The sequence below is a fragment of the Schistocerca serialis genome, chromosome 1 (genome assembly GCF_023864345.2).
Source record: "Schistocerca serialis cubense isolate TAMUIC-IGC-003099 chromosome 1, iqSchSeri2.2, whole genome shotgun sequence".
NCBI lineage: Eukaryota > Metazoa > Arthropoda > Insecta > Orthoptera > Acrididae > Schistocerca > Schistocerca serialis.
In genome coordinates this window covers 1,239,923,652-1,239,942,007 of record NC_064638.1, presented here as the reverse complement: position 1 = coordinate 1,239,942,007, position 18,356 = coordinate 1,239,923,652, and the positions used below count along the sequence as shown (strand labels likewise).

At 42.5% G+C, this 18,356-nt stretch overlaps 1 protein-coding gene across 1 annotated transcript in view; it reads left to right on the top strand.

Moving 5' to 3' along the window:
* The window catches only part of LOC126419244 (lachesin-like), a 325,544-nt gene that overhangs the window by 228,935 nt on the left and 78,253 nt on the right, over nt 1-18,356 (top strand). The window contains exon 6 of the mRNA XM_050086393.1: nt 6,450-6,512. Within this exon, the coding sequence (XP_049942350.1) occupies nt 6,450-6,512 (63 nt within the window). The remainder of the gene's footprint in view (nt 1-6,449; nt 6,513-18,356) is intronic.

Genomic DNA, 18,356 nt, shown 5'->3' with positions numbered 1-18,356 from the left:
GAATATGTTCCTGTGGATGATTTTGCTGTTCGTAAGATCAACTGTTATTAAATGTACGTTGAAAATTGTGTTCATTATTTTTACGTCCGTCGTGATAGTCACTTCTATACGGCGCATTGCGATAGGAATTAAAATAGTGTCTTTTCTGTACGTACTGACTCCCTTGTTGCTGTGTGTTACTATTTGTTGGAGCTGACGCTATACGTGCACGCGGCGGAACATTAAAGCCTAGCTGACCTTGCACACTGCATTGTTGGTTAGGTATGCTAACCGGCTGGCTTTGATGCTGTTGCGGAGAAAAACGTCTATTGTTACTAAAATGTGGTTCTTCTTGCTGATAATTTTGACGATACTCATAATTAAAATTTTGCCTGTTATTAAAATTCTGTTGGTTGTCGTTCCTAAAGCATCTGTTACCTTTGCTATTGAAATTACGTGGCTGATCGTAATTGCCGTAACTTGGTTGGCCTTGGTTACTATATGAAAAATTTTTGGTTACGAAAGAATAATCTGATTGCTGCACTTCCAAAACCTGTAACAGATCTCTAAATGCCGAAATATTTTCCTTCTGCTGTCCTATTAAAAGTGACACTCTTAATGACCGTGTAATTTAGAGATACATAATTGTATAAGTGCAGATTCACTGTATGGTTCACTTAAGTACTGATTTTGTTGAACCATGTGCTCAAAAAATTGCGTGATGCTGGGAAAATTTGAGTTCTCATAATTCGATAAACTAATTAGTTGATCTTTAATTCCGCGCTGTGTCGTCTTCGACCAATACGCTGACAGAAAAGCATTCTGAAATTCTTCTGCTGAATAACATTGTCTCGCGATCGGTCTCATACGAGTTGCCGGTTCGCCTTCCAAAAAACTACAAATAAATTCAAGTTTATGTGTTACAGGCCAAGTCGGTGGAAAAGCAAAGCTGAATTGTTGTATCCAATCCAGAGGGTGAATCTGTGTTCTGTCATTTTTAAATACTTTAAATTTTATTACTGATAGAAAATGTTTGTAATCAAAATTATCGTCTCTGATGACGGAACAAGTTCAGGATTGTATGGGAATCTATTTGTCTGTGACTGTTCGGAACCTAAGTCGCGTACCCTCTGTAAATTACCCAAATTATACACGCTGCGTGAATCTGACAAATGTTCGCAAAGTGGCGTCTGCTGTGACGTGTTATAAACTGAAATATTTTTTATCTCTGTTACCTCTTGCTGTAAACTTGACAATTTTCTACGTAATGTGTTATTAGACGAATCTATCTCATTGATTGTCTGCTGTAGATTTTGAAATTCAGGTGTTTGGTTAAACAAAATCAGTGCAGTATCATCTGATTTGCTGTCATTATTACTTTGGATAACCTCAATACGATTGGCCAATTCATCATATTTTTCAGTCAGTATTTTTACCTTATCATCGGTTTAGTGTCAGAAGCATTAATCTGTTTTTGTATTTTACGTGTGGTTTCGCTCAATTTCTTAACATCTGCTTTAATGACATCGGATCATGTGTTAGTTCTAATTGCTCGAGTCTGTCTGTCACTGTCTGAAAGTCTGTTGTGTGTGTGTCTGTTTTCGATTTAAGATCGGAAATTTCATCACGTAACTCTGTGTTCTACTGCTTGATGGTATTAATTTCGTCAGACACTGTAGCAATATTGTTGTCTACGTATGTTTTTGCTTTAAGAACAGTTTACGTTTGTCTTCTTGTCTCTGTGCTGTGATTGTTTCCATGACTTGTCGTTTTACTTTATTCTGTTCCTGTATAAATTTACGGAAACGCGTATCACTGTTTTGTAGGTGGTGATTAAAACGTTCGTCAATTTGAGTGTTCTGTTGCTCAAATTTCGCGTCTGTCTTTGCATCCATTGTGCGCGAAATATCTGCTGTCATTAACTTAAACTCGTCGCGTAATTGTGTTGCCTTCTCAGAGCATTGTTTACCGACTGCACTAATTTCGTCTCTAAGTGTTTCTGTTGTAGCTGTTTGCATATCTCTTAATTCTTGCGCAACAGATCTAATTTCTTCGCTACTTTTCCTAGCACAAGCCTCAATTTCCTCACATAATTGTACCTTAGTATCATGACATTGCGCGGCAACAGCTCTAACCTGTTCACTAAGCTGTCTGGAATTGTTGTCTCATTTTTCATTAAGGTTGTCTTGATTTTCATTAAGTTGTTTGATCTGTTCACTAATTTGTTTGTGATTGTTGTCTTGTCTTTCATTCTGCTGTTTGGAATTTTCATTAAGTTGTTTGAAATCTTCACTAAGTTGTTGTTTGAGATTTTCATTATTTTCATTAAGTTATTTTTATTTTTTATCAAATTGTTGTAGCAATAGTGCCATAATTTGATCCAAACCAACGTTACCTACTCTATTCTCTGTGCTGTTTGATGGCGTACCTGCAATTGTCACGTTTTGTGTGACCATTTGGTCATTCTGTAACTTCTAAAAGGGTTTGCCAATCGGATGTGCACTATCGGTCACTACACCGGAATTAAATAAATCTGTCGTATTCTGATTACACTGTTCATTTTCATTAGACAAATTTGTCTGTTCATTACTTAAATTTTGCAAACCGGTTGTGTTGAGCTGGGCAGCGCTCTTTACAACAGAACGCCCCGCATCATCAATTGTCGTTAAATTAACAGAGGACACAATCGAATTCGTTTGTTCATCACTACGATCAAAATCATCATTAGTGGTCGGTAAGCACTGATTGTCAGTAAACGGAGGATTGTCATCATTACACTGCATGTCGCAAGTTGTTTGAATCGGTTATTTCACTCACTATACCTCGCGATGTACTATTAACAGTTTTTCGCGGCATTTTTCTCAAAACAAATTAATCACAAATGAAATAAGCACAATGCAAAAAGCAACAAACACTATTACAACAAAGAGCAACAAATTGCCGATGATCTGTGAGAGAAAGTCACAAAATTAGTAAAAGCGTTGCGCCAAATGCTAATTATATTTAAATAAATAAGAGCAGATATATGACTAATTCTCAGAAGATTCTCAAAGAAATACGATCCTGGTCCGGATGTCGCCAAGTGTAACCTCCCGCCAAATTTTAAAAGTCAATAATAGTAAAATTGTAACCTCCCAGCAAGAATATGAAAGTCAATGTTAAGTGAAATGTTGTCTTCCCACAAAACTGCATAATAAAAATGAGCCAAGCATTACCTCCTTGCAAAATTAAAGAATAATAATGGCCCAAATGTAAACTTCCCATAAAATTAAAGAATAACAATTGACCATTAAACCCACAATAATATTAATTAAATAATGATCTATGAACTGAATGTAACATCTCAACAGCAATAATTAAACCTGATAAATTTTATAAGGGCAGCGGCGCTGACCTTCGGCCCTGTGAAATAATTAAACCTGAACACGAAAACCAAAATTCTTACCTCAGTAAACTGCATCTATATCTGCTCTTATTTTTCGGCACAGCTCCGTGCAATGCTGGCCCATATTTAATTTTGATTCTTGGAGGGAATGCATAGGAAGTATTATTTAACTTGAAATGAATCTTTTTCTTTAAAACAGTTACTTTATAAAAAAATTATTATTGGGGCAATTCTTGAACAAATTAATTACAATAAACGTACATTATAGATGTGCGCAATGCTGCTTCATTACCTTCTTTAACAAAATACCTCGTCCCGAATCGTGACCAGAGATGCAAGGGGAGTACGCCGCCGACGCATGCCGACGCCCGCTCAGTACAACCGTCCGCTCACTACAACTACTGCAGACTGACTACTACTGCAGACAGAGTGCAACTCGCAACTGAACTCTCGCGCGGTCAAGCGCAGACTAGCAACGATTAATAACTCTCTGGTCAGAGATTCTGTCATGCCTCGCCATCGCTGGTAATGAATACATACGTGTTTCAAACTAAACTTATGATATGATCTCTCAGGTTTTCTCTGCGCCTTCCGAGAGTTCCGCCGAGTTGTTGTTTCCATTGTATTCAAAATATTTCGAATACCGACCCAGCAATTTTCTTCGGGTGTTGTGAATTTTACTGTTTTGTGTACTCGGTATCCAGATTCACGCGAAATCTGGAGCAATTGAAGAACATGGACGGGTTGTGCACCAAAATATTGTGCGCAAAATGGAAACAAACACTCGGCAAAATACTCAGAATCACGATAATAAACTTACGATGTGTATCAAAAGGAAACTTTATAATCAGTGAGTCTGACCACCTTTCACAGATGGCAACAACACAAGTTTTGTCTAATGACAGTGAGATATGGACTTTTAATGAGAAGAGCACTCAACACCCGATGATCGCTTAACAAGGATTATTGCCAATTACAAAGAAAGAGAGAGAAAAGTGCGTATACTATGGGATCAAACGTATCCGGTTAGTCGGATCAGTGTTCCATGTTCGGTCGACAACGAGGTCAGTAGTGATTAGTACAAGATCTGATGAGGGAAGGGTGGGGAAGGAAAACGGTCGTGCCCCTTCAAAGGAACCATTCCGGCATTTGCCTGGGTTGGTTCAGGGGAAACACGGAAAACCCAAATCAGGGTGGCCGAACGCGGGTTTGAACCGACTTCCTCCACGAATACGAGTCCAGTGTACTAACCACTGCACCACCTCGATTGGTAGAAGGGTGGAGTGTGTCCAGACCTCGCCTTCAGCACGGCTTTAACTCCTCTAGCATCACTTGCAATGAAGTGACTAAATCTCACTGGTGGAAAGGCAGCCCACTCACCCTTAATAGCCGAAAGCAGAGACAGAGTAATGATTTTGGATCCTGGGTTACGGAGCGAAGTCGATGCTATATCTCACCGTGAAAGTGTTCATTTGGTTTCAGGTCGGGACCCTGGGCAGGCCAGTCACTTTCAGGATTATTATTGCCCACAACCCATTGCATCACTGATGCTGCTACATGACAAGGTGCATTGTCATGCTGAAACAGTCATCGGTTCAGAACTCTTCCCCTACTGTACACAATATAGAATGCTACGAAATGTGGTCATATGCTTCCGTATTTAGTCTCTTATTCAATACAATAACCACGGAAAACGCCACCATACCTTACCACCAGCACCTCTGTACTTCACTGTTGGCGGTACAACAGATGGCAGGTAAAGTTCTCCATTCATTATCCAGACACAAACCCTTCCATCGGACTTCCACGGGGTATAACATAATGTATCACCGCAAATCACTCGTTTATACTCATCCACTGTCCAGCTGCGTGGCTGTTTACTTCAACATGAGCTTCGGCTATCACTGAATACAGAAATGTCTGGCTTATGAGGACCTGCTCGATTATTATAACCCATTCTTTTTAACTCACTAAGTTCAGCCACTCTGTTAGATGGACTGCTGGTAAAACTCTGGAGCTCACGAGAGAATCCTTCTTCTGATTTTAAGCGATTTTTAAAACCACCCTTCACAATCCTTTACAGTCCCTGTTCGCCTGAAAGTAAGATCTGCCAGTTCTTGCTTCAGCTGCGGATTTCCTTCGCGTTTTCACCTCACAGACATCTCATCAACAGTTGACTTTGGAAACCGAGAGTTGAAATGTCCGTAATGGAATTGTTATTCGGATGACAGCCAATCACTAGTCCGCGTTTGGAGTCACTGAGCTCTCCTGAGCGCGCCGTCTTCCCTTATTGCTCCTCTGCTGACAGCACGATGTTCCCTACCTCCTTTTATACTGGTCGTTCCGCCTCCCGTGACATCCAGTGGTCAATTCCACATTGCTTATGGTTGTTCGGATACTTTTGAACAAACATTGTATGGATAAAAAAACTTACTGGGGCTTGGCATGGATCCAACTGAACGCATACTAGCTGTATCGGGAAACTTCTACGTTTGATCCCAAGAGATGAGAAAACTGATACCATGATTTAATGTCAGAATAACTTTAACGAACGGAAAATCATGGAGGCAAATATTTCTTAGGAGGCATCAAAGAATGTGCTAATAATACCCATGATAACTGGAAATACATATTTTTCCTGACGAGTCAAGTTTACCAAGATCACTAGCAATTCCTTTTATTACTATGACCGTTTTCGAAAGATCTACGCTTTCATCTTCGGATCGTTTAATATTAGATGTTATTAGAAGATCCGACGATGACAGCTTAGATCTCTAGAAAGTGGCCGTAGTAATAAAAAGAATTACTAGCGAACTGGCAAACTTGATTATTCGGGAATGCTATGTCTTTTAGGTCGCCCCATGGGCTAATGCAATTTTGAAAATAAATAACTGGAAAATGTATTGAAATGTTTCGTAAGAAATGAGGCAGGCGGCGGTGGCGCTGAATTCCAGTTGCACATAGATAGGCTAAAGTAATTGAAGTCTTGAATGTATTGAAATCTAGCCAAAGTGTTGAATAATAACAAGTAAAAAGATTTTCAGGATCATATAAGATTAATAATTGGCGGTTTTTTGCTTTACAGAGATTCCCAGACCGTCAACGCCACCGAAGGCTACAGAGATACGAAGTGGTTCCTCGAAAGAAGGTATGTCCTAACAAATTTGTACACGAGCGCATCTACAAAAGATGTAAATCTCGGCAATGAGACATTTATGATGGTGCAATATTGCTATTTAAGCCTTTGTTCCCGGAGATTTGTTGTATCTACCGTGATTAACCATTACCCTAAATACCATATCAACTATGAAATGTTAGCTGTTCATTCTTCTAGTCAACTTTCTGTCATTAGACATGTGAATGTTAGAGCTGAAATCTCATTCTCACATGACAATCCGCCGGTGCTAGGTTTTAACAGAGATAAGCCACTATAGCAGCTCACAGGTACTACAGGTGCTCCCAAACGATACGTTTCAGCAGCACGATGCTATCTTCATGGTCCTTGTATCTTTCTTAATTTTTTATTCATTTTTATTAGTTTAAGACAGACAATAGATTCAGCGGCAAGTCAGTGTTGCAGTTGCATCTCCCATTGGGCAGTGATTTAAACCATATATACGGCCCATCTATCAGTTCACAGCTCAGTGTGTGACAGACTGTACTTCCGATTCCACCCTTGATTCTTTTTTGTTTTGTAAGAAGGAATTGAAACGTCTGTAAATAACGGCCGGCCGGGGTGGCCGAGCGGTTCTAGGCGCTACAACCCGGACCCGCGCAATCGCTACGGCCGCAGGTTCGAATCCTGCCTCGGGCATGGACGTGTGTGCTGTCCTTAGGTTAGTTAGTTTTAAGTAGTTGTAAGTTTTAGGGGACTGATGACTTCAGCAGTTAAGGCCCATAGTACTCAGAGCCATTTGAACCATTTTACTTTAAATTTGTGGTAAGGTCTTATGGGACCAAACTGCTTAGGTCATCAATCCCTAAGCTTACGCGCTACTTAACCTAACTTAAATTAACTTACGCTAAGGAGAATACACACACACCCATGCCCGAGGGAGGAATCGAACCTCCGACGGGGGTGGCCGCGCAGGCCGTGACAAGGCACCTAAGACTGCACGGCTGCCCCGCGCGACCTCCACACTTGTGGTAGGAAGAACCGCTGCAGTTACGTCGTCAAGTGAGTTTGAATTTCCCTGATTTTCTTCTCGTGAAATGTGTGAGTGGCGAAGTGGAGTGTTTCCTGCATGTTTTTGGACCGTATGCGATCCGAATTGTAATAGTAACAGTTAACAGGGGCGAACGACATCTGTGGAGAAGTGTATGGTCAAAAGGTGTGCAACTGATGAGCAACTGACCGCGCAGATGAACCAAGAGGCTACCAACAGTGTCTTCTCAATGACCGTTCAGCGATCGATACTGCGTATGAGCCTCTGCAAAAGGCATCTGTTTCATGAACCCATGCTTACTTCTGTTCATCGGCTACGAAGGCTGAAGTTTGCACGCCAGCATCACAACACGACCTCCACTTAACGGCGAAAGGTGGCCTTTTCAGACGAAAACTGCTTCATGCTGCATCAGACATATGGCAGTTGGACTTATCACACTGGATTCGTATTCGGAGAACGACGGTTCAAACCTGCGTCCGGCCATCCCGATTTAGGTTTCTCGCGGCTTCCCTGAATCGCTTAAGGCAAATGACGGGATGGTTCCTCTGAAAGGGCATAGCCGATTTACTTCCCCATCCTTTCCTAATCCGAGCTTCTGCTCCATCTCTAAAGACCTCGTTGTCGACCTGACGTTGAACGCTAATATTCTCCTTTTCCTCCTCCTCCTCTAGATGGCTGTTGGCCCGTAGGGCGAGAAACTCTGCAGCAGTAGCTAGAAGTATCCAGGCCCAAGAAGGGAATGTTATAGTCTGGGGAAAGTTTTCGTCGCTCTGGAACAGATTAATACAAGAATGCATCCACGCCTGGGGACGATGTCCACTCAGACATGCAGTTTGTTCTTCTTCGGCACTATGACATCTTCCAGCAGAACAATTCAACTAGTCTCACAGTTCGCAGAGTACAAGCATGGTTCAAAGAGCACCTGGTTGAGTTTACCGAACTCCCCTTGCCACCAAACGTCCGGAAGTTAAACCTAATCGAGAATCTGTGGGTCCCCCTCGATCGGGCTGTTCGGTGATGGATCATCAACGAGAAACCTATCAGGGCTGACCACTGCGCTGCCGTCGGCACGGCTCTTCATCCTTTTTGGCACCTTCCAGAACCTCACTGACTTCCTGTATCTCGCAGCGGTCCGCTCTACAAAAGGTGGCTATTCAGGTTTTCGATAGCTGGTCACAGTGATGGGACTCGGCAGTGTTTTTCCGGTAGTGTAATGAAACAGTAACAAAAAAATGTTTAAATGTGTGTGAAATCTTATGGGGTTAACTGCTAAGGTCATCAGTCCCTAAGCTTACACACTACTTAACCTAAATTATCCTAAGGAGAAACACACACACCCATGCCCGAGGGAGGTCTCGAACCTCCGCCGCGATCAGCCTCTCAGTCCATGACTGCAACACCCCAGACCGCTCGGCTAATCCCGCGCGGCGAAACAGTAACAGCTCTTGCAAGTTTGTACTAGCAATGTAGTATATTTCTTTTTGTTGTGAGCATATTGTCAGTCACGACACAAAGTGCTAATATTCTCCACGTATTCCGGTGTTTAATTTTAAAGCTTTTCGTTGTCATTTCAGACTCATAGAGCTTTCGATGTAATTATCCAGATAATTTGCACTAAAGAGCCAAAGAAACTGGTACACCTGCTGAATATCGTGTAGGGACCCGCGAGCACGCAGTACCGCCGTACCACGACGTGGCATGGACTCGACTGATGTCTCAGGTAGTACTGGAGAGAACTGACCATGAATCCTGCAGGGGTGACGCCATGAATCCTGCAGGGCTGTCGATAAATTCGTAAGAGTACGAAGGGGTAGAAGTCTCTTCTGAACAACACGTTGCAAGGCATCCCAGATATGCTCAATTCATATCTGGGGAGTTTGGTGGCCAGTGGAAGTGTTTAAACTCAGAAGAGTATGCCTGGACCCGCTCTGTAGCAATTCTGGACGCGTGGGGTGTCGCATTGTCCTGCTGAAATTGCCCAAGTCCGTCGGAATGCACAATGGACAAGACTGGATGCATTGATCAGACAAGGTGCTTACGCGCATGCCACCTATCAGAGTCTATCGAGACGTATCAAGGATCTCTTATCACTCCAACTGCACACATCCCACACCATTACAGAGCCTCCACCAGGTTGAACAGTCCCCTGCTGGCATGCAGGGTCCATGGATTCATGAGGTTGTCTCCATTCCTTTACACGTCCATCCACTCGATACAATTCGGAACGAGACTCATCCGGTCAGGCAACACGTTTCCAGTCCAATGTCTGTGTTGACAGGCTCAGGCAAGGCGTAAAACTTTGTGTCGTGCAGTCATCAAGACTACGGTCCATCCACGGTAGCTGAGTGGTCAGCGCGACGTAATATCAATCCTAAGGGCCCAGGTTCGATTCCCGGCTGGGTGTTGAGTTGTCGTAATCATCATTACTTCATCCCCATCGATGCGCAAGTCTCCGAAGTGGCGTCAAATCGAAAGACTTGCACACGGCGAACGGTCCACCCGACGGGAGGCCCTAGTCACACGATATTTACATTTACATCAAGGTTACATGTGTGTGCCTTCGGTTCCGAAAGCCTATATCGATGATGTTTCGTTGAATGGTTCGCACGTTGATACTTGTTGAAGGCCCAGCACTGAAATCTGCAGCAACTTGCGGAAGGTGGCACATCTGTCACGTTGAAAGATTCTCTTCGGTCATCGTTGGTCCCGTTCTAGCAGGATCTTTCTGTGGACGCAGTGATATCGTAGATTTGATTTTTTACCGGATTCCTGCTATTAACGATATATTCGTGAAATGGTCGTACAGGAAAATTCCCACTTCATCGCTACCTCGAGATGCTGTGTCCCAACGCTCGTGCGCCAAATTCAATTAAGTCTTGGTAACTGCGATTGTTGCAGCAGTAACCTATCTAACAACTCCGCCAGACACTTGCTGCCTTATACAGGCGTTGCTGACTGCAGCGTCGTATTCTGCCAGTCTACATATACCTGTATTTGAACACGCATACGTATACCAGTTTCTTTGGAGCTTCGGTCTACATCAGGAAATGAATGGTTCAAATGGCTCTGAGCACTATGGGACTTAACATCTATGGTCATCAGTCCTTTAGAACTTAGAACTACTTAAACCTAACTAACCTAAGGACAGCACACAACACCCAGCCATCACGAGGCAGAGAAAATCCCTGACCCCGCCGGGAATCGAACCCGGGAACCCGGGCGTGGGAAGCGAGAACGCTACCGCACGACCACGAGATGCGGGCTTACATCAGGAACATCATAAATGTGTCACACAGAAAAATATGTTTAATTTCTGACATATGTCCATAATAATCGTGCGGAAAATTTTCTGCAAGTTCAAAACCCAATGATTCAGATATTTATTAAGAACATATACCATCGATAAAGTACTTGAAGTTCATCATCTACCTTAAAATTGTTGAATGGTTAGCTGTATTTTAAAGTAAGTTTACGATATAACTCAACTTCAGTAATTCAGATTATTCGTGGATAAAGTCTTCAGCCCAAAAGGTTGTTTGGCTTTTCATACTAAAATGCCCGAAAAAGAAATCAAAGCCGTGCGGGATTAGCCGAGCGGTTGAGGCGTTGCAGTCATGGACTGTGCGGCTGGTCCCGGAGGAGGTTCGAATCCTCCCTCGGGCATAGGTTTGTGTGTTTGTCCTTAGGATAATCTAGGTTCAGTAGTGTGTAAGTAGTGTCTAAGCTTAGAGACTGATGACCTTAGCAGTTAAGTCCCATAAGATCGCACACACATTTGAACATTTTTGAAGAAATCAAAACACTCAGCCGGCCGCTGTGGCAGAGCGGTTCTAGGCGCTTCAGTCCGGAACCGCTCTGCTGCTACGGTCGCATATTCGAATCCTGCCTGGGGCATGGATGTGTGTGATGTCCTTAGGTTAGTTAGGTTTAAGTAGTTCTAGGGGGCTGATGACCTCAGATGTTAAGTCCCATAGCGCTTAGATCCATTTGAAACAAAACACTCAGAAGACGTGGTGGGATGTCACTAACGTCATACACGTACAACCCAATTGCGGATATATAAATGATTCTAGTTACAAATCACTGTGACAGAAGCCCGCCCTGCTAGCCGCGCGGTCTAACGCAGTGCTTCCCGAGCGCCCGGCGGATTAGTGTCGAGGTCCGGTGTGCCGGCCACCCTGTGGATGGTTTTTAAAGCTGTTTTCCATCTATCTCGGCGAATTCGGGCTGCTTCCCCTTCTTCCGCCTCAGTTACACTGTGCCGGTGGTTGCTGCGCAAACACTGTCTCTATTTACACGTACACCATAAATACTATACCACGCAAGCATTTGGAGTTACACTCATCTGGTATGAGACGTTCCCTTAGTGTGTGTGTGTGTGTGTGTGTGTGTGTGTGTGTGGCCGGGGGGAGGAGGGAGGGTAGTCTGGGGGCCGAACCGCACAATAACCTTAGATAGATGATTAGATGTTGTAATCACTGAAATAACCTCACAAGAAGTTTCTTACTTTTTTCTCTCCCGCCTGTAGGCACTTCACTTTTTTGTTAATTAATGTGTCTTTAATATATTACTGTCGACGACGGGAATAAAAAATAACCAATGGAAACAATACGGTTTTCCGACATGAGATACTTTCATTTGTTGCACGATGTACATTTTAACTTATGGAAGACAAACTGAGGGGTGTTTAAAACTCGCTTCTGTATTTTGGCTAAATCAACTTCCTTTACATGGATCTCTCCGCCTCTCTCTCTCTGTCTGTCTGTCTCTCTCTCTCTCTCTCTCTCTCTCTCTCTCTCTCTCTCTCCAACTGTCTCTATCTCTATGTCTACCTCTACCTCCCACATAATTTTACACAAAATTACGGCTACGTCTTGTGGGTCCTACGACTCATCGTCTCAGGCTGGTACTTACAGGATACACGTGGTTCTGAAAATCGCTTTAGTTCCTACAACAGGCCACAACCTACGCACTTGCATAAACACAGTGGTGATAAAAGTCATGGGATACTTCCTAATATCCTTTTGCCCGCCGTAGTGCAGCAGGTCGCCGTGGCCTGGACTCAACAAGCCATTCGAAGCGCCCTGCAGAAATATTGAGTCATGCTGACTCTATAGTAATCCATAACTGCAAAAGTGTTGCCGAAGCAGAATGATCTGACATAGCGCATTGTCGTCCATAAAAACTCCATCGTTGTTTGACTACATGGAGTCCATGAATCGCTGCAAATGGTCACCAAGCATCCGTACATAACAGTTTCCTGTCAAGGATAGGTTCAGTTGGATTCAGTCCGTTCCATGTAAACACAGCCTACACTATTGTGGAGACAGCACCAGGTTGCACAGTGTATTGTTAGCAACTTTGGCTCATGGCTTCGTGGTTCTGCGCCACACTCGAATCCTACCATCAGCTCTTACCAACTAAAATCAAGAATCATCGGATCTGGCCATGGTTTTCCAGTCGAGGTCCAACAGATATGTTCACGAGCCCAGGAGAGGCGTTACAGGTTATGTCGTGCTGTTAGCAAAGACACTTGCGTCAGTCGTCTACTGCTAAGCCCCACTAGCTACAAATTTCTCCACACTGCCCAAACAGGTAAGTTCATCGTACGTCCCACATTGATTTCTGCGGATATTTCAACGGTGTTGTTTGTCTGTTAGCAGCGATAACACTACGTAAACGCCACTGATGTCGGTCGTCAACTGAAGTCGTCGGGCACTGCAGTGTCCGTGGTGAGATGCAATAGCTGAAATTTGGTATTCTATGCACATTATTGACACTGTATGTAACGGAATATTGAATTACTTAACGATATACGAAATGAAATGTCCCATGCGTCTAGTAGCAACTACCATTCCGAGTTCAAACTCTGTTAGTTCCCGTCGTGCTACCGTAATCATCTCGGAAACCTTTTCACGTAAACCACCTGAGTACAAGTGACAGCTCCACCAATGTACAGAATTTTTATACTTTTGTACGTGATACTACCGCCATCTGTATAAGCGCATATTTCCGTCATCTCAGTGTGCTCGACCAGCTTGGCTCATTAATACTCTGGGTTTGTTTACCATGAGAATTGACCAAAGCCTAAAACTAACCATTTACGCTCCCTTTGCAGTTACGGTCGACTGGACTTACTTACGGCTGTCTGAAACATTTAAAGAAACTTCTAAATATAATAGCGTGTGAGATTGGCTTCGTACAATTACGGAAAAAAACTCCAAAAACTACGTACGACATGAGAATTACTCCAGTGAAGCGCAAACGTCGATGTATAGAGGTATAGGGTACTCTCTTGCATGTAAATATAGTACTCATGAGAAGAATGGAACACTCTGCAACATTAAATGTAACCTGTGAATATGTATGTTTGATCAATATATACATCATCAACACCATGGATTACCATACAACAGAAGATTGTATTCAGAAGCCGTCAACAGTTAGGAGTACCAAGCAGAAACGTGTTTACAGACTATTCATCAGTTGCATCTGCATTTGCACTCCGGATAAAAGTTTTAATTAAACTCTCATAAATTTTCGAGTTTTAATACTAGTACATTACTAATATCATGCAGCTGGAAGGAAGCGTTTTCAGTTGTGTATGAACTCCACAAATTGCCCTTAAAGTTTCATCAGCATGCGCTGGATGGAAAGTTTCCAGTCTCATCTATCTACCTACTACCTTTATAGCGCATCACAAAGTGAATTTATATGATGATGATGCTGCTGTAACATGATTTAGTTCATAAAATGACACTTCCATCTTCACCTAAATGTCTTTATGTGTTTAATAAGTGAACATCAAGAATCCCTGTCCCTGTCAGCTTATAACCGTAATGTCTGCATGATGCACGCGACATATACGGGGCGGGTCACTAACTATCCACCTGGAATAACTCCGAAAATATGATAGTAGCTAAAAAGTTTGTGTGACAAATGTTGCATGGCACAACAGGGGCCTTAATATGACGTTGGTTTTTTGTTGCTAGGTGGGGTCGCTTCAGAGATATGTAAGTCAATTTCGTTTTTAAATTGGATGTTATAGGCTGGTACTTATTTTCTGATAGCGGCTATCGAGGCGAATCCGTTGATGTGTAACAGTAAGGTCTTTGAAGGTCAACGAAGGTCATAAAGGTGGCATGAACGTCCATTTGCAAGAAGGTGTTGGAAGTGATGATCACTAATGTCAATGCGGGGCTGCAATCTTCATATCATGGATTGAGTGGTATTCCTTATCACATCGAAGCACTTTTCCGACAATTCTCTGTTGTATATCGTGCCAATAGTAAATATTCGCCGAATACGGCGTATCCATCTAACGTGCCATTGACATGTAAACGCCATTCGACGGTTTCGCAGTATAACACTAACAGGAACGGTAAGACTAGTATAGTCGAATCAAGCGGAGGTGGGTGACCTATTTCTTCCAAGAACAAGTCGCTATGCTTCTCATTTACGGAGAGTGCAAACGAAATTCGGTGAGAGCTAGAGACTTATACGCTGAAATATATCCTCAACGTACTCAACCTACGCGTCGTACATTTGAATACATGAATAATTGAGAACAAATGGATCTTTAACTCATCGGAAACACATCTGGCAAAGGAAAGTTACTAACGAGGAAACGGACATTGGTACTCTTGCCACAGTGGTTCGATATCCTTGTGTTAATTCGTGTCAAATAGCAAGGGAATCTGGCATGAGCCAGAGTAGTGTTGTTCGTGTTCTGCATCGCCATAAATATCATCCTTACCATATCAGTCTCCACCAAGAATTAACTGGAGCGGATTGTATGCGTCGCACTGAATTCTGCCGATGGGCTCAATTTCAGATTCAGAGGGATGACACATTTATTAATTTGATTTTATTTACTAACGAGGCCACATTCACGAACTATGGAAATGTTAATTTGCATAACACTTATTGTTGGGCAACTGAAAATCCATGCTGGCTGCGGCAAGTTGCACACCAAAAACTGTGGTCGGTGAATGTATGGTGTGGGATTCTGGAGGACAGAATTATAGGCCCCTATTTCATCAAAGAATATCTTAATGGTGAGAAGTACACCACATTACTGCAAGGTCTGTTATTGGAAGAAATACCTTTAGGAACAAGGAACAGAATGTGGTATCAACACGATGGGTGTGAGGCACATATTTCGCTGATGGCTAGAAATGAATTGCAGAGACAGTTCCTAGATCGTTGGCTGGGACGCGGGGGAGATGTGTCGTGGCCGGATCGTTCGCCAGACTTGATGCCTCTGGATTTTTTCTTGTGGGTATTTTTAGAAGACATTATTTTTAAGACGTTCGAACTACACCTGAATATATGCGAGAGAGAACTGTCAGAGCATGTGCTTCGATAAGTGCGAAAATGATAAGGTATACCACTCAATCCATGATAAGGAGATTGCAACACTGCATTGATACCAATGGTCATCACTTCGAACACCTTCTGTAAATGGACGTTCGTGACACCTTTGTGACCTTCGTTGGCCTTCAAAGACCTTACTGCTACACATCATTGGATTCGGCTCGATAGCCGCTATCAGAAAATAAGTGCCAAATTATAGCATCCCCTTTAACAAAACAAAGTTGACTTTCATATCTCTGAAGTAACCCCACCCAACAACAAAAAAAAACCAACGTCATATTATGGTTCCCGTTGTCCCATGCAACTTCTGTCCCTCAAATGTTTTTGCTCCTACCATACTTTCCGAGTTATTCTTTGTGGCAATAGTTGGTGACTCACGCTGTAGGTCAAATGATTTTTACAATGATGAAAGTATGATAAATATACACTGTGGGACGTTTGAAACAGTTAATATAGTTCACGGTTATTCAGCTAACTTTGTCAAAACAGTTATCTTTCTTTTATGATCAAAACTAGAACAGCTGGGCGACAACACTAGATACGGCAGCTGACAACGGTTAGTAGCACGGGGAAAAAGAACTGCCATTTCATTAGATAGAGCTACATTTTTGTGCATTTTGTTCAGTTGTCTTCAAGGGAATAGTTACATCTTTCACCAAAAATATACAAACACACAAAAGAATGGTGTTAATGATACTTTTACAGTTCCTTAGATTACTGAAATGTATTCTCATTCATGAATTTTGTTACTGCTTTAGCAAATCACTCATTTATCGATGATACATTCATATCGTTTTTACTTAGTCACAGGGCAACATTCTACCATAATTGAAATGCAAATGCCGGCCACGGTGGCCGAGCGGTTCTAGGCGCTTCAATCCGGAACCGTGCGACTGCTACGGTCGCATGTTCGAATCCTGCCTCGGGCATGGATGTCCTTAGGTTAGTTAGGTTTAAGTAGTTCTCAGTTCTAGGGGACTGATGACCTGAGATGTTAAGTCCCATAGCGCTCATAGCCATTTTTTAAAAATGAAACTATACTGTTCCAGAGACCTGTCCAAGTCTGAAACATCTATTACAAGTCTATTCAGACTGCGGCATTGGTACAAATTTTCATTCGTAGCTTCAGTCTGCATGTATACATAATTCTTTCGTTAGTTTATAACAGCGATCAGGTATTTTCAGGAGCGTATTTTTTGGAAGCTAACCACAAATCGAAAAGACTGGAGAAAATTCGGTTTCCGTTGCACTAACTCGTATTCCAACAGACACAACGAAGTCAATGCATCTAAAAGACACTAAACGTCAGTTAATTCTTTGTACCCAATTTGATTTTGTCAACTCTGTATCCCCCACCCCCCCATGAACTATGTACCTTGCCGTTGGTGGGGAGTCTTGCGTGCCTCAGCGATACAGATGGCCGTACCGTAGGTGCAACCACAACGGAGGGGTATCTGTTGAGAGACCAGGCAAACGTGTGGTTCCTGAAGAGGGGCAGCAGCCTTTTCAGTAGTTGCAGGGGCAACAATCTGGATGATTGACTGATCTGGCCTTGTAACACTAACCAAAATGGACCTGCTGTGCTGGTACTGCGAACGGCTGAAAGCAAGGGGAAACTACAGCCATAATATTTCCCGAGGGCATGCAGCTTTACTGTATGGTTAAGTGATGATGGTGTCCTCTTGGGTAAAATATTCGGGAGGTAAAATAGTCCCCCATTCGGATCTCCGGGCAGGGACTACTCAAGACGACGTCGTTATCAGGAGAAAGAAAACTGGCATTCTACGGATCGGAGCGTGGAATGTCAGATCCCTTAATCGAGCAGGTAGGTTAGAAAATTTAAAAACGGAAATGGATAAGTTAAAGTTAGATATAGTGTAAATTAGTGAAGTTCGTTGGCGGGAGGAACAAGACCTTTGGTCAGGTGAATACAGGGTTATAAACACAAAATCAAATAGTGGTAATACAGGAGTAGGTTTAATAATTAATAAAAAAAATAGGAGTGCGGGTTAGCTACTACAAACAGCATAGTGAACGCATTATTGTGGCCAAGATAGACACGAAGCCCACACCTACTACATTGGTTCAAGTTTATATGCCAACTAGCTCTGCAAATGATATAAAAATTGGTGAAATGTATGATGAGATAAAAGAAATTATTCAGGTAGTGAAGGGAGACGAAAATTTAATAGTCATAGGTGACAGGAATTCGAGAGTAGGAAAAGGGAGAGAAGGAAACATAGTAGGTGAATATGGATTGGGGGAAAGAAATGAAAGAGGAAGCCGTCTGGTAGAATTCTGCACAGAGCATGACCTAATCATAGCTAACACTTGGTTCAAGAATCATAAAAGAAAGTTGTACACATGGAAGAATCCTGGAAATACTACAAGGTATCAGATAGATTATATAATGGTAAGACAGAGATTTAGGAACCAGGTATTAAATTTTA